Below are 26722 nucleotides of genomic sequence, written 5' to 3' on the forward strand. Positions count from 1 at the left end.
TTTCGCCTCGCTGGAGACAGGGCTTGGGTTTCAGCGGCTTAGGCTGGTGCATCTCCAGCTTCTTTCTCCAGTACAAGCGATCTCCTTTAGGAACTGGTCAGACCTGTTTTTTGGTGAAGATCATAAAATAAAGGATATTTTACTTTTTCTTTTTTTTACCCCCAGGGCGGTTTCCCCTCAGTCTGCAGTTTAAGGCAGTGGAATCTGTAAAATCTCTTAAATTCGAGTTACAAGTTACTTTTTGTACCATAATTTCAACCTGAACTGATCTTTTCGAGACCGAGAACAATGTCAAAGGATCGAGGACCTCCTTTGGACCTAATGCACCTACAAAAATCCACCAATCCTATCAACAAACGGATATATATATATAATAATAATAATAATTGTAAATTACAGTTCTGAATTAAACATATATTTCAGAACAACTAAACAGGGCATCTATATAATGCCATCCAAGGTAAGTGTTCCTCTTCTTTGGATGCCAGAGATTCTGGATGCCAGATCTGTATGTATGTATGTATGTATGTATGTATGTATGTATGTATGTATGTATCTAATATATGTAATATCTGCATTTTCTCAATCGGTTTTGCTACAGTGGGTTATGGTGGAAGTTTTAGGTTTATATGTGTTTTGTTGCCTGGATTATGTACCTGGAAATAATAAGTGCATATAATTAGTATTTATTTAGTCAACACAAAGATCTCAAGATCTCTTCCTCCTGTGAGAAGTCCCCGTGATGACCCCAAGCCAGATAGGGCCCTGTGGCAAAGGGATGAGGCCACCAGCCAGTGACCCATTCATATTGTTACAATGTTTCAGCTGCTTCTGTTTGGAACAATTGCAGTAAGAGGGGCGATGGCTTACTTTGGTCGGATTTAACTGTATTTTCTAGGTGGTTGTATTTCCAGAACTGATACTCGACACTGATCCATTAAATCTTTCCAACTGAGAGATTAAATGCACAGTCTGCAACCAGCTGGGCTTTTGAGATTGTATGTATCCTCTTTAAACATGAGTAGACTCCAGTAACAAACTTTAGGATCTATTCACTAAGAAGCCAAGTGGCCAGTCGTTAAAAGTTAACTTAGCTGGCCACACTCAGCTCCAGTTGCATGCACTCATATACTAACACTCCACTAATCAGTGAGCTGTTAGAGAGGACTTGCAACATGTTTTTCTTGCATGCACTTGCATCTCCTATATGTGAGTGTATGTATTTTTTTTTGCATGGGACAACAGAAAGTGGCTTTAGAAAATTTGCAAATTAGACTTTTCCATCTGGTGCAGGTTTGCTAAAGCAGACTCACACTTTATGCGAACTTAAATGAGCTTGCACTTGCTGTAGCCACTGGTAAGAATACGTGATACATTTATTTGTCATTAACTAGATCTAGTCACCAATTATTACATAAAACTTTACAATCTAAACCGAATCCTTATGAAATGTTAAAATATGCAGAACATATATTAATGTAGTGTTATGCACTGCATCATAAGCACAACAAAACAAAGATTTCTGTACACATACTCAGTACACTACAGCTGGAAATATATATTTAACTGCAGTAACACAATTGGCCAGTAGATGGCAGATCTGAACAGCATTTTCCTCCACAAGCCCTGTACGAATATATAAATCTACTTGCAACCAGAAATTAACATTTCTTACAAGTACCTGTAAAAGCCTACTGAAATAAAAGAATTAAAAAAGTAATATATTAATTAACTAACTAAAACACTACTTTATTTGTGTTTATTTTTACTTAGTAGTTCAACACAAAGTTTTTCATTTCATAATCTTGTGCAACAAATAATTTCATTGTCATGTTGTTTAGGCAGAATTTAGTTAGAGTTTTCGACTTTTATCTAAAAAAAAGTTACTTTAACCCTTTTGGTGCCACATGGCTTTACAGTTAATTCTGACAAACTTGGTTAAATACAGACACTTATTTTTGAAATGTGAGTTTTGTAATAAATATAAAAATGTATTGTTATTATAACACTATTTAATAAAGTGCTTGTATGTTTTCTATTTCTGTTGTAAATAAAACGAATTTCTGGTTTTCCTCACACTTCACAAACTCACCATATTATTATACATGCTGAAATATTCAGGCCCCCATAGGCAGTCAAATGGTTAATGTTATCCTTTGCAAATGACTGGAATAGTTTGAAATCTTGAAGATATATATTTGTAGCAGCTGTTAATTCGTAGGGGGTATGTTATTGTGCAAAGTAATCCGGATTCCATTTTCTTGGTTGGAGTTGGTTTCTGATTGCAGATTTGAAATACAATGCCATGCCCAGAAGCAAAGCTCTCTTTGTGTACTATGTGAATATGAAGACACACACTCAGTAGCACACAATACAAACTACCACGGAGGCGGGAGAGCGGGGTACATGTTATATGAAGCAAAAAAAATTAAAAACATGTCTGTTCCTTTAGATCCTGTATCGCATACATACAGAAATACAGAATTACTAACAAGATGCATATAGAGGAATGGCTGCCTTGCTCTGATGTGTCTGTATCTATTTATTTTCCATATTGACCAGAATACAGGCTGCCCCTGAACTGGAAGTAAAAATCTGGTATACAATAAGTTTTGTAAATTGCCCAGTATTTATCGTCATGTATTTTCCCTTTATGTCTATTATATCAATGTTTGACAAGCCACAGAAAACTTAGTTTGGCCAATGATCCATACATATATATATATATATATATATATATATATATATATATATATATATATATAGAACAACTCCAGGCCTTCTGGACCCCCATAAGGACACAATTTGTGGATATCCCAACCTGAGCACATACATCTCAACTAAAAAGGCATTCATTTACTTGCTTGCAGGCAAGAATGTAAAGCCCTGATTTACCTGTAAAGTTGTCACTTGTTTAATATTTGGAGAGGCCAAACTGATCAGTGAAGAATGGTTAAAACAAGACACCAAAAATTAAACAAGTGTCATTTACAAATACAAAGAGAAACAGTTATTTCTGATTAAAAAAAAAAATACAACTTTCAATTTGCTGGCCTGAAATAATTACTAAGCTTTAATAACATTTCATAAAATGATCAGCTAGTTTACGCAAGTGTTTATTCTTCAAATACAAACTATGGTTTACACACAAAAATGGATATTGTATTAGTTACCGTAGATATTGGCACCTGACGTTATGTATATGTGGACATACATAGAGACACATTTTGTCCCAATAGTCCTTCTCTACAAGGGACAGTCCTTTCCTGGGACCCAAATCTTTCTCTTTCGCTTTCCTCCCCTGATGTCCCTTTCTTCTTGGAGCTCATAATGTCCGGTAGGTAAGAGTGTATCACAGTGTTCTACAACCCTCCAAGTCACCTTTTTTCTGCTTAGGCTTTATTTACACAACCAATAATTGTATATATTACCTGAAGCTACTCCGGAAATCTATAAGAAAACAGTATTATAAAAAAGTATTTATTTTTTCTTAAATGTTTAAATATCACTGCAATATAAGAAATATTTTCTAACAATAGATGCTCCAAGTATCAGTTTGCTGACACTGAGTATTAAAAATAATAAACTATAACATGATTTAACTCTGTGTTATTTACAATTTCAGATTTTCCCACTTACAACTAACGTACAACTATTAATATATATATTATATATTTAAATGTTTATAGTTTTATTCCAAATGTTGGTCAGAACAGCATTAATATTTTTTATTGTTTTAGTTTTTTTTAATATGAAAAAAATGTAATTGTATTTGACCCGCTGAGTTAAAGAGATGTGACGGTCATTACAACGAGACCTGGATTTTTTTTTTCTTGCAAAGAGCAAAATACAATTTTTGCAATTGCGGAAAATAGCAGGAATACCAAAATGCAGAGCTGTTTCAGTAACTGATATGGTTGAAATCACGCAATAATGTTTTAATCTGTTAAAAAGAGAAATTGATAAAAATATCATTTTAGGAGGATTCTACTGAGTAGAAAACCTTTTTCAGTATTTAATATGTATTTGGAAATTCAAATGTTTAATCTTCATCGGCAAGTTCTGGACAGCTTTTACTAATTATGATGATACCACTACACAACCTCACAGCAAGTCACGGTATGTTCCATTTATTTCATAGAAAATGTTTTGAATATGTCGTGAATTTTCCTGGTTTCGGGATTGTTTTTAACCGCCGTGGAACATCTATGATTTCCGAAGACCTACGGGCTATTGGGTTTATTCTCATCTCAGGATAATCCTGCACTGTTTACAAAAAGTGGTCCACTCTTTCCTGCTCCTTCAGTTACTGCACTTCCATCAGCATTTTGTAAGACGGTGAAGGCTGCTATTTATTTTACAACATTTTCTATACTCTTGAATACATGTAAGAGGAACGACACAGAAAACAGCCTTCAAGAAAGAGGGAAGGGGGATCCAAGTCACAGGCACTTGGATTACATACATATTTTTTGCATGTATGTGTTAGATATTGGAAACATAGAGTTTGATGGCACATAGGAACCATTCAGCCCAACTAGTCTGCCTATTATTTCTTAATCAGTCCTTGGTCTCATCTTAGATTCAGTAGCCATATGCCTGCCCCATGCATGTTTATATTCCCTCACTGTATTAATGTGTATCTGTATATTATTATAAGCTTCATTTAAACAGTTTGTGTTACTCAGCGCGCATGTACATGAGTAAGTGCTGAACACACATGGATGTGCAATAATACATTTTGGAAGGGCCAATTAGACTAATGGCTAAGCTATATGGCATGAAAAGCAAAAATGCTGGGATTAGATGGTCGCAGTGGAAAACATCAAGTCTAGAAGAAGGGGGGTGCTTGGGGAACTTGTTAAATTAAGACAGTCCTGGTGACCTCTACCTTTAGCTATTTTAAGCAGGCAAGAAAAGTTGAGATTTGTTTCTTGATTCTAATCTTATAAAACAATCACTTCTTATCTGCTATAAAAGTCTATGTTTTCAACATAAAATCATGAAATATTATTTGAAATGTACAAATGTTTCCATAAATGATGCCTACATACTTTTAGAAAGTTATTCTTTTATGTGTGCTCTGTTTCTCCATCAACACTCCAAATGAAATCCAAAGTAATGGCCCCTCTCTTTACTGGAACAAAAGGTGTTCATTGAGCTGTAATTCTGTTTTGAGTGTATAACAAGATTAAACCACAAACTTTGTACTTCTTTGGAATCCCTAATAGTTGTGTAATAGTTCACAAAGGGCAAATTCATATGAACATATAACAAAAAAACCCTGTGGGGTTTGAAATATTTGAGTAACCGGTATTTGTGTAAATCTGGTTCCATTAGCCTTTCAGCGGCTTGGAGGGTGTTAGATACATTATATTACCAATGGAGAGTAAATAAACCTGAGGTTTACATATTTCTGTTGTTTTGTTTTTCTTTCGGAGCAGACAATGGGACAGGGCAAAGTAAACATTTTAAGAATATTAGGTGGTAGCTAAAGAGAGATAAGAACATTGCCGATACAAGGAAATTAAGGTGGAGAGCAAACATCCGTAATAACAGCACCTTCATCTAGTTCTGGAAACCATGACCATTAGTCTTCACTTATTCTTTTCTCACTGAAGTACATTACGTTACATTACATTTATTTATAAAGTGCCGGCAGATTCCGCAGCGCTGTGACAGTCAGAAGAACAATTTAGAAACACATACAATAACACATACAATAACACATACAATAACACATACAATAACACATACAATAACAAACTGGTGCAAAGGAGAAGAGGGCCCTGCTATTGCGAGCTTACAATCTACTCGTGGTTGAGGGAAGTGAGACAATAGGAGAGGACGGCTTGGATGGGGATGAGTTGATCTGGTTCCAATGATGTGCTGAAGCTGTTGATTGTTCAGATGGCTTGATAATGATGATGGTTGGGAGTACTGGGAAGGAATGTTGTACGCTTGCTTCCCTGAACAGGTGGGTTTTCAGAGAGGATTTGAAAGTTGCGTACGAGGCAGAAAGTCTGAGGGAACGGGGAAGGGAATTCCACAGGAGGGGTGCGGGTGAAATGCTGAATACGGGAGTGGGAAGAGGTAACAACAGTAAAAGATAGCCATAGGTCGTGAGAGGAGCGAAGGGGTAGGTAGGGGAGCATTTGGATAGGAAGATAGAGATGTAAAGTGCAGAGTTGTTGAGGGCTCTATAGGTCAGGGTCAGAAGTTTAAATTTGATTCTGAAGGGTATGGGAAGCCAATGAAGTGATTGGAGTAGTGGGGCAGAGAAAAATGAATCTGGCTGCAGTGTTGAGGATGGATTGAAGCGGTGAAAGGCGGTAGAGGGGGAGACCGGCTAGTAGGGAGTTGCAATAATCCAGGCGGATTATCACAAGGGAGTGGATTAGTAACTTGGTGGTTTCTTGTGTGAGGAAAGGGCGGATTCGGGAGATGTTTCTCAGGTGGAGGTGGCAGGATTTGGTGAGGTACTGGATGTGGGGGATGAAGGAGAGATCAGAGTCAAGGGTGACACCAAGGCAGCGAACCTGTAATAGAGATGTCAGGAAAAGTGTACAGAGCAGATGGCAGGATTACCATGAGTTCGATGTTGAGCTTTAGGTAACGGGACTCCATCCATGATGCGATTCCTGATAGACGGTCAGTGATGCGAGTTAGAAGAGAGGGGGAAAGGTCATGAGCAGAAATATAGATTAGGGTGTCATCTGCATATAGGTGGTACTGGAAACCAAAGGAAGAAATATTATAGTGAGCCCCCCACTTGACAACTATAACAGCCTCCACGCTTCCGGGAAGGCTTTCCACTAGATTATGGTGTTTCGGTTCAGTAGAGTATTTGTAAGGTCAGTTCAGGTCTTCAGTGGGCTTAAGGTCAGGGCTATGTGCAGGCCACTCAACATCCTCCCCATCAAAGCCGTCATCATATATTTATGGACCTTGCTTTTGTGCACAGGGGCACAGTCATGGACTTCTTCCTGGATCCCTGCAAAGGGACAATGAGCACTCATAGAGGCAGGTAAGAGCTTAATGTTTCACAGGTGTATAGATCCTCGCATCGTACCGTCCACTGAATATGCCAGCCGACAGAGCTAGCATTTGTTGTGGGCTTCATTTAATATCCTGTAGTTAATATGAACTGCTGAATATGTTATTGTGTTTATTACATCTAATAATGTAATAAAATATATAAAAGTATATATATATTGATTATTTTTTTAACATTGAATATAATGACATCATTCTCTCTGTTCCTAGAGAATTACACATTTTTTTTTCCAGGACAAGTTAAGCTCTTCAGAGATGCCTGGTTTAAGGCAAATCATGCATCCCATCACATGATATAAAAAAACCCCTGCAGTTATTTATTAAAGCCATGCAGTTGAAAAATTAGGTAGCAGAAAATGTACTGCGCTCATCAAAGAAAATCATTTACATTTGTAACCAGTGGGGATTACATGATTGATAAATACCGCTCAGAGTTCCTGTATGGGGAAGAAGATAAATGAATTTAACAGAAGCAGATGTGTAGGGCTTATGCCAGATGTGCAACTTTGCACAGATATTTGATATTTCACACCCTTAGAACTTCAAGTTCATTGATTACATAAGTCTTCAGTTTACCAACTTTACTCCACCTCAAGTGAGACATTTGATACACGTGATACACGTGCCATTATACAGACATGCTGACCAAGAATTTACGAGCATGTTTACATGTTTATGCATATTTTTTTTCAATACCTGAGGGCAAGCACCTGCAATACCTGGGTGCTACATTTTGGAAGATGCCCCACATTAATGGGTCAACCGGTACACTTTAATTGACATTCTTCTTTTGTGGGGCTGTTGGGGACAGTAAATTGTCTCTTTAACAACTAATCAAGATGATAATTGTAATCTTACCAATAAGGAACAGACTGAGGATGAAAGATGGGCGATAGATGACTTGCATATGGCCTCCCTGGACCAGTCCTAGACCAAATGGCACCCCAGGCTGGAGAGAGGTGCTTCGCTGCTTCCTATGACGTGAGAGCATATTCAGATCTCTGCAGTGCCTCTATTCCCGTCTGGGCATTCTCGCATGGGAAGTTTAAAATACTATTTTGAAGATAGTCCTTATATGTGTCTTAGACACATAGTTTTCAGTCATGGAGTATACAAGTGATAATTAGGGCAATATTTATTAGATAATGGAATGGGGGAGAGGCTCCATCCTGTTGTGGAAGGTCAGAATAATTTCACTATCTCCGCAGATCCCTCTGAATTATTCTGGCCTCTTGGAGTACTTCTGCCTCCACGCACACCAATTGGGGAGGAGAGTGTGTGCGGCCTATCTTATGCCGGTGCTCCGCTTTTGTTAGTGGGTTGGTTGGAGAGACCAGTGACCTCCTTTTTAAACCTTCCCACTGAACAGTGGTGCTACATGGAGCTCCATTGCCCATGCGGGTGAGAGGCTCCCTGCTTTGAAGCAGAAGAGCTGCCACCCCTCTGTCAACTTGTTGAGGCTAGGTAGAGCTCTAGAATGAAATGGACATATCTTATCAATGTATGCTCAGATGTGTACATGTATAATGTGTATGTATAACATCCCATGGCCAGTAATCCTGAAAGGGGTGAGATATCGCAACAAGACAATTATTCAAAATACAACACAAAGTCAACCATGAGCTATTTTGAGAAACAAAACCATAAGGCGTGGTAATGTCTTTTACAGTCCCTATTATAAAGTATTTGTGGGTAGATATGTGGTGCATGGAAGACAACCTAAGAATATTTCTGAACTAGCTGCATCTTGCATGAAAAAGTAAAGAAAAAAGCAAAAATAGAAAGACCATTAGCTGATGTGTTTGGAGGCTATGTTTTCATTTTCTATTTTAGTTTTTCAGTCTTACATAAATATGTCAAATTTAAGTTTCTTCATTGAAATTCGAACTTCTTTCTGCTTAGAAAATCAACAAAACATGTGATTTGGCCAGGAACAACAAAACTTTTACACACAACCACACAACAGAGGCACTGGCAACCATCAGGACATTGGTAAAGCCCAGGATGTTGGCTCGATGATATGGTGACCAAAACAGTTGCTCTCCTAGGAAAAAAAAAGATCCTATAACATAAACCATTTAATGCAAAAAAAAACTATATGGCAAATCAGGACGCCCAAAAACATGTTGAATGAAAAACGTAAAAAAAAAAGGAATTTTATTAATGAGACCACTAAGCAGCAAGTACAATAAAATATAAAATTCTTCTATAGGCATTTAGAGATTTGAGTATATATACAGTATATATCTATATTATATGTCCTCTATGTGTGTACATGACGAAAGAGAGAGCTCAATGTTAATTATTTAAGAAAAATATATATGCACTTTAGTCACATATTTGGTAACAACATGATGTAATGTGCCAGGTCATTTTACATAGCATGCTGTGCATCATATACAAAAGATTACATAGACTGACACAAGGGGACGTTTGTTCAGAATACACTCAGCTGCTATTACTTTCTTAAGTAATGAATCCCAAACATGATTTTGTTAATCCAGTTGATACTAATGACCCTGGTTATGAGCTTTTTCCATATTTTCTATTTTGATCAGAGGCATATGTGAAGCAGTGCTCCGTGTTAACCCCTGTTGTATCCATGTTGTTTATGCAGGCAGGGTCCACAATTTGCTCTCTTGTTAAAAAAGAGATATTTATTCCGGTCACATAGAGTTTTCTGTTTGCTTCATGTTTTCTGAGATATTAATATATGTAAACTGTGTTCTTCATGACTCCAATTTACATTTTAACAGCTACACCTGCATCTACCTTCTCCCTTTAATCAATATCTTCGATGCACTAGGCTTGTAACCGGTACGTAAAAGCATGAGAGTTATGTATAACTAACGAGTCATTCTAAGTTTTGAAAAGTTGTCTTATCACTATAGCAACCAATGCAATTATCCTATCAGCCAACACAATTATATACATACTGGTCTGCTGTTGCATCTTATTTTATCCAGGTGCATTGATGTGTTAACGGTGTGAGCTATGTGGTTTAGACCTAAGGCAGTAACCAGTAGCATCCCCGCCACCAGAAATTAAATTAAAGTAATCCTCCATTCTGAGCTCCCTTGGCGCATACCCTACAGAGCCTGGCCTATGCCCCTTCCATCACAGTTCTCCATCTCTAGCACCCTGTAGTGAGTGCACACTGAAGCTAATGCATGTGATGGAGATCCTTACCTCTCAATGCGTTACCCTAGAGCTGGTCAGTGTAAGCCTAAACATGCCTCTGTCCAACATTGTTATGGGATGTAATCTTCATCCAGAGTTGCCTATTCTATTTTAGATGGATGAGTAGGCATGAATGGGCCTCGGTCGGGTTCAAGATCAACATTTGGCTTGTCAAAAGGGAAGAAATGCACACCATGGTTGAACCACCTAAAATATCCACTTTCCTTATGCAGTGGTTAAGTTCAGTTCACCCTTGTGAGTCTCAAAGAGAAAAGCCTAAAGTAGGGCTTAGCTTGACTTGTAATGTGCCACCGCCTGGCTTGCCTGTATTCTCAGTACAGAAATGTCCTTACCAGTTTGGTGCTCAGTAACAGAAGATAATACAATCCGACCTCCTGACAATTTGCTGAACACACAACCGGGTGTATCTGGTAAGCACTAAAATCAGTGAAAGGGAACCTTTCTAGAGCTGTGTAACATTAGAAGGATGGGGGTAGATCCCTAAATCTAACCTAGCAAAAAAAAGTGAAACTTGAAATATGAGAATGGATGTATTGATAAATTCCCCTTGACTCTTACGACACTTCACTCTGCTAGCAAATGTTTATGAAAAAAACCTCACCTGGAAATACCAGAGAAAGTGAATTGTATTTTGGGACAATATTTTGTGTGCAGAAGTTTCTAGCTATACAGCTGGGGAAGTGGCTTTGCAAGGGGGCAGCGTTAGCCCCAGACACCCTTGCGTAGAAAGTAAAGTGAGCAGGGAGTGGGCACGGCTAAACACTATTCTCCATGCCAGGAGAAAGAGAAAAGTGACCCAAAGACCCAGGGAAGCAGTTCTTCACTCCAAGGCTCCAGGTCAAACCCAGAGTTTTGCCATGTTTGGTCTCAGTACCTTTTTAGCCACTAATGTTGATGCAAATAATATCCACATCGTGCAAACTGGCACACGGGTCAAAGTTAAAAAGTTTGAAGCCCGGTCACTTGTCTCCTGCAGATACCCAAGGGCAGAGGGCAAAACTGCAAAGATTTAGGTCACTACTTGAAGCTTTTAGTATTTTATGTTTTACTTGTAATTTCACATAAAGTGATTGGCCAACCCAGAATAACAAGGTCTCTAGACAACAGTTACCCCACGACTGGATCTTTTACGTACCCTTTCAAGGGTTTTCTATGCCATGCTTTATTATATGGCTTGCTGCAGCTTTATTAATGGGTCAAGTAAAAGAAGATTACGGTCAGGTGATTACTAGCATGAAAGTGTTAATCCATAAAGGCAAGTGGAAAATTATTATTTATTGGAGCTTTACAAAAATTATTAATTATATTTTACTTATATAAAATAATGATGCATTCCCTCATGCCGGATAACAACTTTGAAACAATTGAAATATCAATCAAATGATTCCAAGTGTTTTCATTTGGAAAATGATTTCCACTACAAATAGGTTAAAGTGGTTTTAATATGTCACATTATCTGTGGCATGTATGATTTATACCTTGCAGAACATTGACAAATAGCTTTGTCTTTATGCAATAATAAATATTCTAGAGGGTATTGATGTCATGTTTTAAGTTCTTGGCCACAAAATTTGTTATCCAAATAACTTAAACTGACACAGATCGTTAGTCTTGAGATTGTAACAACGTGTAGGTTTTTTTGTAACAATGTGCAGGTTTTTGAAGGTTCTTGAACAAAAATGTGTGCTAAACCTTCTGTATTGTTCTGTAACCCTATGAGTACCACATGATCCATCTGTGCTATTTTACCCCAGAAAAGTTGACAAATGTGACAAAAGTAGATTATACAATCAATTGCCTGTCTCTCTTCTCCCCCAATTATCATTACAAAGGCTGTCCACACCAATCAACAAAAATCCGCAACATGACATTTGGGAGGAGATAGTTTATACATATTTGAATGTATTAATCACCTTCGAGATGCCCTCCCTCCCCAAATACTTGCTTAGGAATCCAATGACCATGAACACTCACTTTTTATGTAACTTTATGCAATGTATGTAATTAATTATAACACTTAGAATAAAGAAAATAATGTATTTATTTAGTCTTGTTTGCCGTTTCTATACACATTGCTGTGACTTTCAGGGCTGTAGAAAACTGTGTGACCCCTCAAACACTCCAGTTATCCCATTGGTCATAAGAGGCTTCTTATCATGGGTACCTGGTACATCATTGGTCATGAAGGGGTTAAACATGGGGCAGTAAACAAGTACATAACAAAAAAACACATACAGAGACAACAGTAGTCAAAGATCCTGCTTGTGAGCTTACAATCGTGCTTAATAAGAATGACTAGCTTATGAAGGCCCCATTCATGATCTTACACTCTAAAGGAATTATACACCTAATTAAAGCAAAAGGAGGGGTAAAAAAAGACAAAGGAGAAATAAAAGTAGCTGAACAAGGTGGCCTGGGTGAAGTAGTGGTTAATGGGAAAAAGAGGAGTGAGGTAATGCAAACAGATGGGCAAATTTAGCACTGGTAGCTCCTGCAGAAGAAATTAGTGATAAGTGGTTGCAGGATGTAAACTAGAACAGGGGAGGGTGGGTTAGAGCTTGAAACAATGCGGGGAGTTGTAGGGAAGCCTGTGAAAGAGAAAGACGTAAACGTTTCGCAATCAAAAGGAGAGAGGAGTTATGGCTGGAATAGGCCAGATGGGAAGCGGATCAATAGCATTAAATAGGTAGACATTAGGTGAAAAAGTCCCAAGAAATATATACGGCATTTGATATATATGCATGTAAAAACATTCGTGGGCCAAAAGTATGTGGACACCCCTCCTAATTATTGAGTTTAGATGTTTCAGTCACCCAGTGCTACTAGGTGTATAAAATCAAACATGTAGGCAGCCATCTCCGTAAACGCACATCGGCAGTAGAATGGGTCGTACTGAAGAGCTCAGTGACTTTAAACGTGGCACTGTCAGGGGATGCCCCAGTCCACTGTAAGTGCTATTATTGTGAAGTAGAAGTGTCTAGGAATAACAGCAGCTCAGCCACGAGTAGGGCCCAGTGAATGCTGAAGTCTGCAGTGTGTAAAAGTCTCCTGTCCTCTAGCATCTCTCACTACAGAGCTCCAAACTGAATCTGGGAGTAGCATCAGCACAAGCGCTGTGTGTTGGGAGCTTCACAAAATGGGTTTCCGTGGCCAAGCAGTTGCACCCAAACTATGCACAATGCCAAGCGGCAGCTGGAGTGATATAAAGCACAGCGCTACTGGAGCAGTGGAAATGTGTTCACTGGAGTGATGAATCACACTTCACTATTTGAAAGTCCGATGGATCAATCTGGGTTTGGCAGAGAATGCCAGGAAAACACTACCTACTGGTCTGGGTGGTTTTTCATGGTTTGTGTCCAAGTGGTTCAAGTGAAGGGTGATGGTAATGCTACAGCATGCGGACATGTACTGTAGAACAGAACCATGATATGAAGGTTGAATATACTTTCTTGCAAGTTGTTTGTGACAAGATGGTGATTTACAGGGAGCCTGAAAGGATTTTCTTTCTTGTAAGATGCTTGTAAAAAGATGGTAATTTGCAGGGAAGCCTGGGGTGAATTAAGTGGTTGTGGCAGTATATGGGCATTTAGCTGTTTTGGTGGCTCTCTGTTGTCTTCTTTAGTAAATAACTGCTTATCACTTTGAATATTCACAATGCTGGCAAAGTAGAGAATGCTTGGAAGCAAATCCACTTTGTGGCACTGCTCTGTGCTGGACCGCCCAGTAGAGCTGCACAAATGCTAGAGCCTCCTCCAAACTTTGTTGAGGGAATCAACCACTACAAAGGCCAGTCAGTACCCATATGTATTCCTTATTGAAGACTAGCAATAAAACAGCTGCCTCAACATAGATATTAGTCCCATCCCACCAGCATGGGGAAGAAACGATCCCCACTCACTATGATTGACATGGGGCGTCCCAGCTTATCTGTCCACAAATAGTGGGCAACTTATGAAACAACAGCCCAAACTTGACCTTAAAGCAATGAATGCATTAATCAGATTTCGAAATCTTCATTTATTTGAACAAATCATTAGTAGAGAGCAAAGCAGGGAAAGAAAGGCCAATAACGTTTCGATTGCAAACATGCTTACATCAGTCCTACACCGTTGATTTCCTGGTTCCTCTTGATCCATAGATCTGGCATTGAGCATTTGGAAAAATACATTTAACATTATCAACAACTTCTGTTATTGTGATAGCTATCATTACTTACTGTACATATTGTGTAACACACATTCTGCATACACAAAGGATACAATGAATACTTAAGCAAGCAATAGACAAATGCAAAAGTTGAGGTAGAATCATGAGACCGTCTAAGGGTTGTTGGCCCTTATATACCACAGGAGCTTCAGAGATCTATTCTATGCTTATCACCCCACAGTCTATTCATATCCTGGTGGTTGAAATCCCTTTTAACGGTGGGCTCCTGATAAAGGGGGCATGTGATAATTGTCCAATAGATTAGTGCTTGCACCAGCATTCGAACATTTAAATGCCCACCACGATTGTCACACAAGATATTGTCTGACCCTGGATACCCCTTTTTGACAGTTAGTTTACCACTAAGTATCTGCACTGTGTCTTATTTCTATTAACAATCCCACTAGCAGCTAAAATGTTTTTCTTTTTATGCCATTTGACTGTACTGTGTATCTTTTTGAATTATGCAGGTCTATCACAATTAGCTTACATTGGCTTGTTAATTTATAAATCTGCAAAAACAGAATTCATTTCAAATATTCTGCTGCGGATAAATAAAAAATAGCATTTTATCTTTGGGCTGATACATTAGTTCATAAGTTAATAGCGTATATTGAAAATCAGCATAAATAAAAATGATGATTTACAGTTTATATGTAATATTTCAGTGCTTGGGGCCTCCTCGTTATATACAAGTAATCCAGAGGGGTATTCTTTGTTAGAAATGTTATCTTTTTTTTTCAATGTTTTACAGGAAGCAACTGGGTGGATACATTTGTAAGTTTCTGGACTGTAAAATATTTCAACATAGAACATAAGCTCCTCTTAAAAAATAAGTGTATTTATAATATGCATATATAATCTTTATATATATATATATAAACAAAAAAATATATATATTGTAGCAGTCATAGGATTTTTATAATGAGAAGGAATAATACGAATTGCAAATTATCTGTGTTCAAAGATTTAGTGTGTGTTGCAATAACCGTTGAAACAAAATAAAAGTGAAAGAAAAATAGTGGCAGACTCACAATAATAATAATAATAATAATAATAAATCAGGTTTAGAGAACTTGGTTCCAGAAATCATGTAGAGCTAACATGTGCATTTATGCCATTGGTGTGGAGTATAGTAAGCACAAGGATCAATTATCTTGAGGGGGGGAAAAAAAACCCCATTGTGGTGTAAAATAATACAATAAACTATATAGTATGAATGATTAATTAATATGTTACATTAGTCTGAGATAAGTATAATTTTTTGCACAACATATTTTTTCACTCTTTATGTTATGTTTCTTTTATAGTGTCAGAAGGATATGATAATCTCAATATGTCAGGCACATAAATGACCATAGGTAAGATGATGAGGGCCTGGCTTGCAAACATACACTATAGATGGCATGGGATACATTAGAAACACAAATCTTTCCCATTGCTTATGTGATAATTTAACAATAATAATGTAAAATACATCAAACCAATATCTTTAAAAGCAGGACAAATAAGATGAAATGCCTTATGTAAGGATGTGGTACCTATTTGCAACTTTATTTCTATAGGGATCCCAGGATGGAGTAGTTGCACGACAATGGGCATGCAGTCAGAATACATTAATCTGCCTCCTATCAGCCACCAGGACAGATAACCCTTTGGCTGGGACTCCCTTGATGGGTAACTAACTACACAGCCATGTAGCTCCAAAGGCATCAACAAGCAGTAGCCCACAGTAGTTAGAAGGCCAGGGGTCACAGTATCATTACATCAAGAGTATTAATAGCAAGCCATAGCCTGGAGTACAGCCATACATATTTTTGCAGCCAGTCCTTAGTAAGGGACAAAATAAAAGGAGCATTTAATTCATTTAAAAAATGTGAAAACTAGTTACAAATGTGATATACTTGTACAGAAATACAATATTTGTTTCCAGTTGAATGGCATAATTGCTTTCCATTATTGACTTCTGAGTAAAGTTTCTCTCTCCATGATAAATATATTTTATAATCAATACAGAGTTTAATATTTGATTTAGATTTAATTATATGACTCTGAGTCATATGACTCCTGGCAGCTGTTTGCAGGTCTCAGCTGCATTCATTTGCTAATTAGATGTTTCCAGCAATAATGTGGTTAATACATTGATTGCTTTATGTAATTAGCTGCTTTTAATTAAGGAACAATTATTAGAAATATGTACTTTTAATGCCAAGATACATTAAAGTACAAAGCCAGGCTCTCCAAGCACTTTCATCACCCACAGCCAACCATATACAGTTTAAAACAAGGTTTAGAGCAAAAAGAAAATTATCCAGTATGATGGGGATTGTGATGGAGCAAGAGCAGGGCCTTCAACTCATATTACCATCAGCCAAACTTTTCGATTGCAAAATGCCTTACATTGCCCAATTCTGTCCTTTTTGGCTTAGACTCTTAAATATGGGAAATGCCCTGTGCCCCCGCCCCCCGCCATCTCTCCTAGAGCCTATGGCATTGATATTTGCCAAGAGGTCAAACGCAATAACGATTACTATGACGTCATGCACGCGCTGTAAACTACAGTTTGCACAACACTAATCGAAGTTTAATGCCCTTTTAAATGCATGTGTGCTCGCCTGCACGCTTCATTAACAGATAAAAAGCCTGCTAATTACTAAAACCATAGAAAATAACACACGTGATGTTTACATCTGCTGTAAATCTATCAATAGAGCTGAGCAGACAGAGAAAACATCATTATTCCGGCGCTTGACAAGTTAATTAGTCTCTAGAACCATAACTACAGGCGAAGGAACACACATTCCTCAGCACCAAGCAACGCTACACCCCGACACTCTCTCCCATAATCACTGGGGGGTGGAGAACACGCCACCCCATCACTGACAGACAGACACAGGTAGACAGAAACATGACAAACTACATAGAGAGAGGAGAAGTGATAGAAACATGTAAATGCATAAAGGCATTTAACATAATCTAAAACTCCAGGGCCAGAGGTTTAGATGTAATGTAAGGAAGTTTTACTTTACTGAGAGGGTGGTGGATAAATGGAACAGCCTCCGTCAGAAGTGGTAGAGGCTAATACAGCGATGGACGTTAAACATGCATGGGAAAGGCATATGGCTCCTGAATCTAAGGCAAGACCCACGACTTATTAAGGTCTGAGTCTTTACAACAGGAAAAATGGACAGATCAGATGGGCTAAATGTCTCTCACATATGATAATACATTTATTTAACAAATAGCCCTGTCCTGCAGTTAAAGGCAGATCAATGGGATCTTTAATGTCTGTGTACACCAGGTGGGTCTCTAAAAAGTAGGATCCCTTACCTTAAGCAGGAATAAAATACTAAACACATGAAAACAAAATAACCAGTTTAGGTTAGAACCTCTGATAAAAAAGTCATATATTTAGTCAGCCCTACAGGAATATAATAATAATGATTAATAATAATAATCAGTAGCTACACTGTGATAGTTATTACCAGTTGCTGCTAGTATTTATACTTTGAAGAAAATTTCAGCATAACCCCTCCACACACAAACACATTTTAAGAACATGTAAAAAAAAAAAGTGTAGCATAAAAGAATTTAAAAAGCTGAAACACGCAAATAACACGCCGGGTCCTGTTATATTTTCAGTTATTTCTCTTTTTTATTATAAAATAAAAGCAGGGATATCTTCAAATGGTTTATTCACATGATATAAACATGAAACAAAAAAAAAATCGACTGACCTGATCAATAAGTTTGTAGCTTTCGCAAAATATATATATTTCAGGCTGAGTGGTGGTGAAGAAGTTGACCCTTTGAGTGCCAATGAGTTAAAAAAGAGCTGTATGCTCCCCATTTCCCTTCTGACACTTAAAGGGTTAATGGAACTGTATGTGCTGTGCGTTAATGGCGGAGTTTGTCCTTGGGTGAGATTCATTTATCTGTCTATACAGTCCTGGTATTCATGGCCTGGTGGCTGTTGTACATGTTAGACACATATAATAGGTTATATATATATAAGTATATATAGTCCTAGAATGTAAAACTAGTAACTTGTCTTTAGAAAACAGAAGTGATGGCCAAATTGAAAAATTGGTAAAATACATTATTGGATTAAATTATTAACCAGAGGCTTTACAATAACTTTTAGGGCACAAATCAAAGTGGGTTAACCCTGCAAGTGCTGAACACCCTGTATAATACTTATGGGTTAGAACTTTGGTTGTCTCCCCTTTAAAATGCTTTGGGATGATAGACTGATTTGTCATAAAAAAAGTTTGAAGGCCTTTGAAGTCCCAAGTGGCACAGGTAGTGTGATCTACAATACCTTCAAATAGTCATATCTGCTTGTCCATCCAAGCTGGGTCAGTATCCGCAAGTGAGGATTTGACAGCAATTTATGTTTGTGATTTTGGATTAAATAAGTCTCCCAGTTTTAAGAGCCAAGGTCTACAAGATTGGATGACATTGGGTTTAGGATAGAGTCTTGCAAAGTGTGATGGTGCATGGGATCAGCTCCTGGCACGGGGATGGCACTAGGACCTTGAGGGTGACCCATACCGTGGAGAACCTGGAGCCCTGGGTTAGAGCTGAGGAGTAACGCTGGACTGGTCGAAGTGTGGTCCGGGGTTCCAGATGGAGTCTTGTCATCATCTGAACTTCCTAAAACTGTTTTATTTCCGTTCATTGAAGACGATAATGCGTTGTGACTGTTGGAGTTTGAGTTTTCATTGTTTTCCCTTTAAGAAAATTAAATACAAAATTACTTTCTGCTATTAATTTAAATACAATTTCTTTTTCACACAGCAAACTGCAATAATGCAGGATTACTTTAGCTATACCACGGTCATTGGATGAGGATGATGTGAATTTTAGTCCATCCCTGGGAGAGTCGCTAGGACACCTATTCAATAGAATTAGCCGTGTTTTCACGCCCCCGGATTCAGATTGTATTCATTAGGGAGGGTTAGGTTTCCATTGGCATTTCATCTGCAGTGGACCTACAACTACTCCCAGTATGCAAAATAATGTGGCCACCTTAGATGGAATAGCAGAAGCTGCCTACCAATGTACATTCTAACGTATTTTACAACTGCAGAAATATATGGATATTGCCCTCTTCTGTACTAAACATAATCAATTTCAGCTCTAACCTTAAGGAATAGGCAGGCTATTGGCAGTATGGATGGCTTTAACCATGCTTCTGAAACAACCTGCTCTTAGATGATATATCTACTAATAAATGCCACGTTTAACAGTCTCTAACCCCTATCACATGGAGCCAGCCAATGTATGCGTGTGTGTAATGGAATTATGAAATTATGTATTACATAGGAAATCAGTAATCAGCAACTTTTACAATAAACTATTATAGAAATCAATAACTTTGTGTATTTCTCAATTCCAAATGTTGCTATAGAGGTGTAATCTAGCACTGGAGTTAACTATAAACTATTAACTATTGACTAAAATCCTTTACATCCTGCCTCCAGGTGAGATTCTGCCTACACTGAAACTATAAACGTATCTACTTCTATAGATTTAGACAAAATCCAGCGTTTTAAATCATTAAAAACACAATCACTAGCTGCTTCTCGTTGGTAAATGTTCTCAGGATACTAATGCCCGGTTATTAAAATGTATTAAACTAATAATAAATATATCTTATTATACCCTACTATGAAATGGTGGAGTGACACATTATAATATTAATAATATAATTACAGAACTTAAATAGTAAAATATTAAATAGTGTTAATTACCACGAATAGTGGTATACATTATTATTATTAGAGAATTTACTAATATTTCAAAGAGGAGTATAGATTAATATAACACAATCTCTAAATCATGGTATGGAGTATTATTAATAGAGGTTTGAATTATTGTTAAAAAATGCTACATATATGTATACATATATATATATATACACACACACACACACACACACACACAGCGTTGTTTTGGCTACATTCTAGATATAGGCTACATATTATGGATACTATCTGCACAGACCTTGTGTATATTTTTTCAGTAACTAGTTATTTTTCTTTATTATTCAACGATTACTGTATATATGCAGTGTGTATTCAGATGATATGAGTTCCGTTTCATCTATTATTTCGCCCCTGTGACTGGTTGGAACGTGATACATTATACAGGCAATCGAATTTTCGTTCTACTGCAAAACAAACATTTCTGGGCCAGCTGGAGTTAAAATGTAAGTAGGGAAATGGGATATAGCTTTACAATCTCAATGTTCTGCACATTCATCTACACTTAAAGGGTTAAATCACTTGTTACATATCCTTCGTTTTTTTCCTGTCCTTCTATTACAGTGATATACAAGATGGGCCCAATGGTTCGTTTCTTTCTTTCTTTCTTTCTTTCTTTCTTTCTTTCTTTCTTTCTTTCTTTCTTTCTTTCTTTCTTTCTTTCTCTCTCTCTCATTTTTATTTTTTTCCTTCTTAACTTCCTCTTTCTTCCCCAATTCAGATAAGCACATTATATAGCCTGTGTTTTCAACTGTTTTATCCCTGATTTAATATATCCTTGCTCTCCTTTTCTTTCTTTATTTCTCTCACTCTTTCGTTCTCTATCTTTCTCTCTCTTTCTACAATGGAGCTAAGCGACATTATATTGCCTGCGTTATAACTTCACACTATTCCCCCCTGATTCAATCTATGAGAGCACTGGTGTTCAATTACCAGATATCCGTGTAACAAGTATTCAAGTAACAATATTCAGCCCTTTGCCCTCCTGAGCCCCTAGTACCCCTTTTTCACCCATCATCCACTGGCCAGCCACCAGTAGTACATTTGAAAGCGCTGCTTGTCATATAATTAGTGCTATAAGGGTTAATGGCATAAGGGTTAATGGTATCTGGGCCCCTCCATATGCTGCTCAGTGACCCACATTTATAACCCGTAAATACATCAAACTCAGCGCAAAGTTTCAGCTCCATGAGATACAAACCTCACCTCCAATAATACTGTGACATGGCAATACCCAATCACTGATGGAAATTCATAATTGAGCAGAAGGGGTTAATAGTATAAGAAGGGATTACTATATTAATGATATACATTTATTACATTATATTACAGACCGGCGCACCAATACTTATATAGGTGCACGGACATATTACGGATCCGTTAAGTATTTGTGTGGTTTGTATTTGACATTTCTGAAAGTATTGAGATCTGCTCCAAAACTCCAAGTAATACCTAATCATTTTACACCTTTCAGTGCTAAACGGTGAAATGTAGGGATGTGTGACGTCATACACAGATTATCCGATGTGAGTATGACGCTGATCGTTTTGCAATTACGCCAAAGGGTCCAGAAGAGATCAAATCGACTTCACCGTGAAAACGTATTAAACTACATGAAATCGAATTAAATTTTAGGGGTTATATTACCTCAAAGGGGCGAGAGTCCTCTGTGTTACATATATGTGATTACTGTTTATCCTAACGTAAATGTAAAAATTACATCCAAAATGATTTTTCTCCTACTATTAGATCAGATGTATTTATAGAATTACACGTCATGTTTGGTTACTCTATATATTTGTTATATAAATGAATATATTAGATATACTTTATATATTTGTGTTTTGTGGTTTATAATTAAACTGCTTATATTAAAATTAAATTATCTATAATGCATTTCTGCCTAAATCCCTATATTAGGGCATTTTATTTAATTGTTACTATTGTGTTCTGCTACAATCTATCCCAACTAAAAATTAAAAAAATATACTTAATTTGATTTCTATATATCTGTTCTAATTTTATAATGCATGTGAATTAACTCTCTAATCTGGTTTGATGATACAAATGTTTAAAATTATAATATTACTTGTTTAACTATAATAGGTACTACTTAAACATATTATTCATCTAGTGAAGCGAATGAGGGAGAATAGAATAAAATAGAATAAAATAGTGCAATTTTGGTAATTTCCCTGCGCTCTGACATTGTTAGGGTACTAGCAACTAGAACATTTTGATGGTGTAAAAAATGTGTAAATGTATTATTACACAGCACTGTGGAATATGATGGTGCTATATAAAACACTAAATAATAATTATTAATAACAACAACAATAATAATAATATTGTTTCTTTTATAATTATTAAAGGACAAAAATGGACCCAATTAAATATTGTTAATTTATGTTAAACATCCAACCCTGTAGCAAAAATATTATTACTGGTGAAATTCTAATGTGGCCAGTGTTCCCCGAAATTGGAAGTGCTGGGTGGCTTTGGTTTAAGTAGTTGTAATGAGGGCGATCTGTTTTCCCAGCAGGCGAGAGAATTGATGAATTAGGCGAGCAACTGTATGTGGTGATCTGCTGTAACCCTGATACGCGGGCTGTCATGGAGTAGGCTGATGACCTAATAAACTGTGACGTTCAGAGAGAGATAAGTGTTGAGGTGGAAAATATTGTCACAGAGAGAGCGAGATGTACTAAACGACTATAGTTTTGGCATTCTATTTTCATTAATATACATTAAGAAAAAAATACTATCCATGAGAGGTATATATTACATTTTTCACACAAAAAATTGGTACTTTTTTTCCTTGCATATTATAGAGAAAGCGCTCCCCATATTAGAGAGCTAGCTCTCTGTATTAGTACATTTCTCTGATTTAAGAGCATTTTGACAATAACATAAAAGCGGGGTTTAAAAGTTAAAATACACAGCGCTGAAGCTTGATGCCAGTACTAAATACACCCGGGTAATTTCATTTTTATATAAAACAAGGAATCCTATGTGAATTTCCACGTTTTGGGGGCTCTAAAAAAATAGAGTTGGCTCTAAAATAAAATAAAATGGCACCAAATAAAAGTGGATGGATTGTGACCTGGAAACTGATAGGCAGCTAGGACATCATAGTGGGTATTTATCACGTTAACATTGAAGCGTTTCCTGGGGAAGTTCAATTGATTCCACCGATTTACTAAATGTAGAAAAATGTTACAGCTTTTCTGTTGGTTAATATGACATTTTTCTAAGGATCATAAGAAATACAGAGTCTCTCAGAACCCACCGTTCATTTTCATTTCTGACCACCCGCTTATTGTGGAGCTACTATGTACCATGACCACCCCGCTCACCAGTGACAGGATGTCTGTGATGGGAGTTGTGGTCCACAGCAGAAATGCTGAAACTCCAGGGGCAGCCCACGCGTGTAAGCCTGTGGATTAAGAGCGGAGGGGTACTTACTCGTACCTTTCCTTGGCCTCGGCCGCTCGGTCCCTCTGCCTCCTGTTTTTGAACCAGTTGCTGACCTGGGTGGTGGTGAGTCCGGTGGCCTCGGCCAGCTCCCTCTTTTCCCGGGGTGATGGATAGGGGTTGTGTGCGTACCATTCCCTCAGCACACTCCTGCTCTTTTCCTTGAAGCAGTAGCTGGTTTCTTCCCCGTCCCAGATCGACCTGGGCAAGGGGAACTTTCTGCGTACCCTGTACTTCCCCACCGCCCCCAGGGGGCGCCCCCGCAGCTTCTCCGCCTCGATATAATGCGCTTTGAGCCACAGCTGCTGTAGCTTGGGGTGATTGTGTGGGGAGAACTGATGACTCTCCAAAATCTTATAGAGCTCCCGGAAATTGCCCCTGTGAAAAGCCACCACCGCCTTGGCCTTGAGGACACTTTCATTCTTGTGGAGGTGCTCACACGCCGGCAGGGACCACAGAAAGCGCCCCAGCCTCTCTATATTACCCCCTTGCTGCAGAACCTCACAGACACAGGCCACTTGCTCCTGGGTGAAGCCAAAGGTGGGGAGCATCGACATGGTCCCCTCTTTACCCCCAACTCTCTGCTAGAACCATCCAGGTCCAAGGGTTAACAGCCGTCCGTCCAGATCCTGGGTCTTCAAAGCAATCCAAGAACCAAGGGCCACAGGGCCACAGCAGGCAGCACTTTCGCAAACTTTTGGATGTCCCTTTAACTTCTCCTCCAGCTCTGCCTCACCTCCCCTTCCAGGATGCAGCTCTATGGCAGATAATATAGCAGGAAAGTCTGCTCACCCTCTGTCTGGCTGCCTTTTTTAATAATATTATTCTAAACTGGCATGAAAAATGATTGTGCTCCCTGTGATTGGTCGGTTACCTGACCCGGGGACTGCGAGGAGAAGACAACAGTTTTAGTCAAATTATTCTCCATGGTAACTCTGTCAGTCAAGGAAACCTGATCTCCTAGAAGGAGGGACCCTGGCTGGCTTGACAGATTGCTCCCATCCACTGAAAGGCAGCCTTGGAGCTGAATATTAGGGGAAGGGATTTTTTTCCAGCTATGATTGATACTGCAAGAAGCAAAAAGGAGAAATGTGGGGGTGGGGATGGGGGAGAGAGGGGAGTGACAGCCTAGGGAGAGAGGGAGAGAGAAAGGGGGGTGAGGGCTCTGTAATAATGTAATTTCAGCTACAAGTCAGGCCAGCTGCCTACTCCATGCAGAGCTGGGTGATCCCTCTCCTGAGTGCAGAATCACAGTCAGACTAATAGAATTGTGATGGCTATCAATGCATCTGTGTGACCAATACCTTTATAAATGGGGCAAGTAACTTATTCCATGCAGGGTGTGAAGAGCTGCCTAGCTTGGAGCTAATAGCTCATGATATCTGATGTATGATGGTATATATATATCATGTGGATGTGTGTGTGTCGGTTAAAGGATTCATGAGACTGGTCATCCACCGTGCACCTGACAGATATACTAGACCAGATTCCTTTTAAATTGTGCATCTTTCAGTAACATAAATAGACTATTCCTGTTTTTTTTATATACATATTTATTAAATATGATGCAATCACATAAGAAGAAAGGCTATGTGAGTTTTTATTTTATTTATGCAGAATTACTGTTGTCACATGGGATGCTCTAGAGAAAAAGGCCCTTCTGTCTGTTTTTGAAATGGGCTACTATTACATTTATCTGCCATTGTTAAGGACTGCACTAATAATAATGATAATAATGATAATGAAATAGATGTGTCTGTCATAATTTCAACCCTTTGAGAGGGGGGTGGAAGGGACAGTAATGCATTGACCAAAAAGCTGTAACTCAGTAAACAAAATGTATTGTAAAGAATTCTTCAGTTGCAACAAAGTTGAAGGGATAGATCCAAAATCAGTTGGGTTGAGAGACACTTGAGCAGTACAAAAGGACGTTCTATGTTCGGATCAATATTTTCAAGTGTGAAATAGGTCACAGGCTAGTAATAGGAATAGCCACCTAGCCATTAACTTTTAGGTGCTTTGGCACATGAGTACATAATTCCCCAGTAATTCTATACAATTTAGATTCAGGGAACTTCATCTGCCTAGAGAACATTTGCCATGCCAGGTCTGCCACAAGGACTTTACACGAGACTGGCAGTTGCTCCCAGGTTGGAAACCCCCTGCCAGTTTTGGGCATAAGTCTACAGGTCATAAAATATATTGTGTGCTTGTGCTTTCAGTTCATGGAACCAGGGACAGGGCTACACAAGGACATTGAACTGATGCTGGATTTGCAATTAGTTATTAGCTCTGTTTATTAAGGGCTGTCATATAGAGCTTATAAAATCTAAATGTTGCAGGGCATAAATTAATCTAAATGAATCAATTGAACAGATTCCATATATTGATGGGCAAGGCTTGCTCAGTACTATTCTGGACACCCAGAAGTCACGGGTGTCCTTTAAGTTGCCCCAATATATTTAGGTACTAAATAACAAAAAATAATGGTGTTTGCAGTAAATTCCTACCAAGTGTTGTTGCCTTTGCCAACTGTTAATGTACACATACTTTCCAGTGTACCAAGTGTTGAGTGATGAATTGGTTTCAAGTTCCCCTTTTGTGGTTTCATGATATGATCATTTTCTGGCCATTAACCTGAAATCATTAGTCTGGAGGTCTAGGTTTGCAAAGCTACTAACCAAATAACAGGTGAAAGTTGTGCGTAACACTTTGTAAGCATCTACAGGTTATATAATCCCTTAAGTGGCATGTTCTGGCCTAGGCCAATTATGCCTACTGCTAGGGTGGTAGGTCTCTCTGCTGCTGACTGGGGGCAAATTACCCTGTTAATCGCTGCACTATTGCTCAATCACAAGGGAGATCTACGATCTTCTAAACCAGTCAAGTACACCATGGAGGACTGTGCTGAACTGGCACAAACCACATATAACACTGTGTCATTCTTAGCAGAGCCCCAGAATAACATATCTTATACCAGCATTCTACCCAGTAGAATGGATGGCAACTGTGGAGGT

At 38.2% G+C, this 26722-nt stretch overlaps 1 protein-coding gene across 2 annotated transcripts; it reads right to left on the reverse strand.

The window, feature by feature from the left end:
* Positions 1-18586: 18586 nt before the first annotated feature.
* SIX2 (SIX homeobox 2) lies at positions 18587-24583 on the reverse strand. 2 transcript variants are annotated; one of them, XM_053458908.1, is made up of 2 exons: positions 23703-24583; positions 18587-19196 (listed from the first exon to the last, which is right to left on the reverse strand). In XM_053458908.1, exons 1-2 carry the CDS (start codon positions 24260-24262, stop codon positions 18893-18895), a joined length of 864 nt encoding a protein of 287 aa, XP_053314883.1. In that variant the 5' UTR covers positions 24263-24583; the 3' UTR covers positions 18587-18892. The 2 variants fall into 2 exon arrangements, with proteins under 2 accessions (XP_053314883.1, XP_053314882.1); XM_053458907.1 differs by having other exon boundaries at positions 23697-24583.
* Positions 24584-26722: the final 2139 nt, after the last annotated feature.

This window comes from Spea bombifrons, chromosome 3 (genome assembly GCF_027358695.1).
Source record: "Spea bombifrons isolate aSpeBom1 chromosome 3, aSpeBom1.2.pri, whole genome shotgun sequence".
In the NCBI taxonomy this organism is placed as follows: domain Eukaryota; kingdom Metazoa; phylum Chordata; class Amphibia; order Anura; family Pelobatidae; genus Spea; species Spea bombifrons.

Bases quoted from the DNA above. Each gene is read 5' to 3' on its own strand.
- SIX2 (XM_053458907.1), bottom strand. From the start codon at position 24,262: ATGTCGATGCTCCCCACCTTTGGCTTCACCCAGGAGCAAGTGGCCTGT. The intron at 19,197-23,696 runs GTAAGTACCCCT...ATTTTCTTAAAG, and splicing joins GAGGCCAAGGAAAGGTACGA to GGAAAACAATGAAAACTCAA.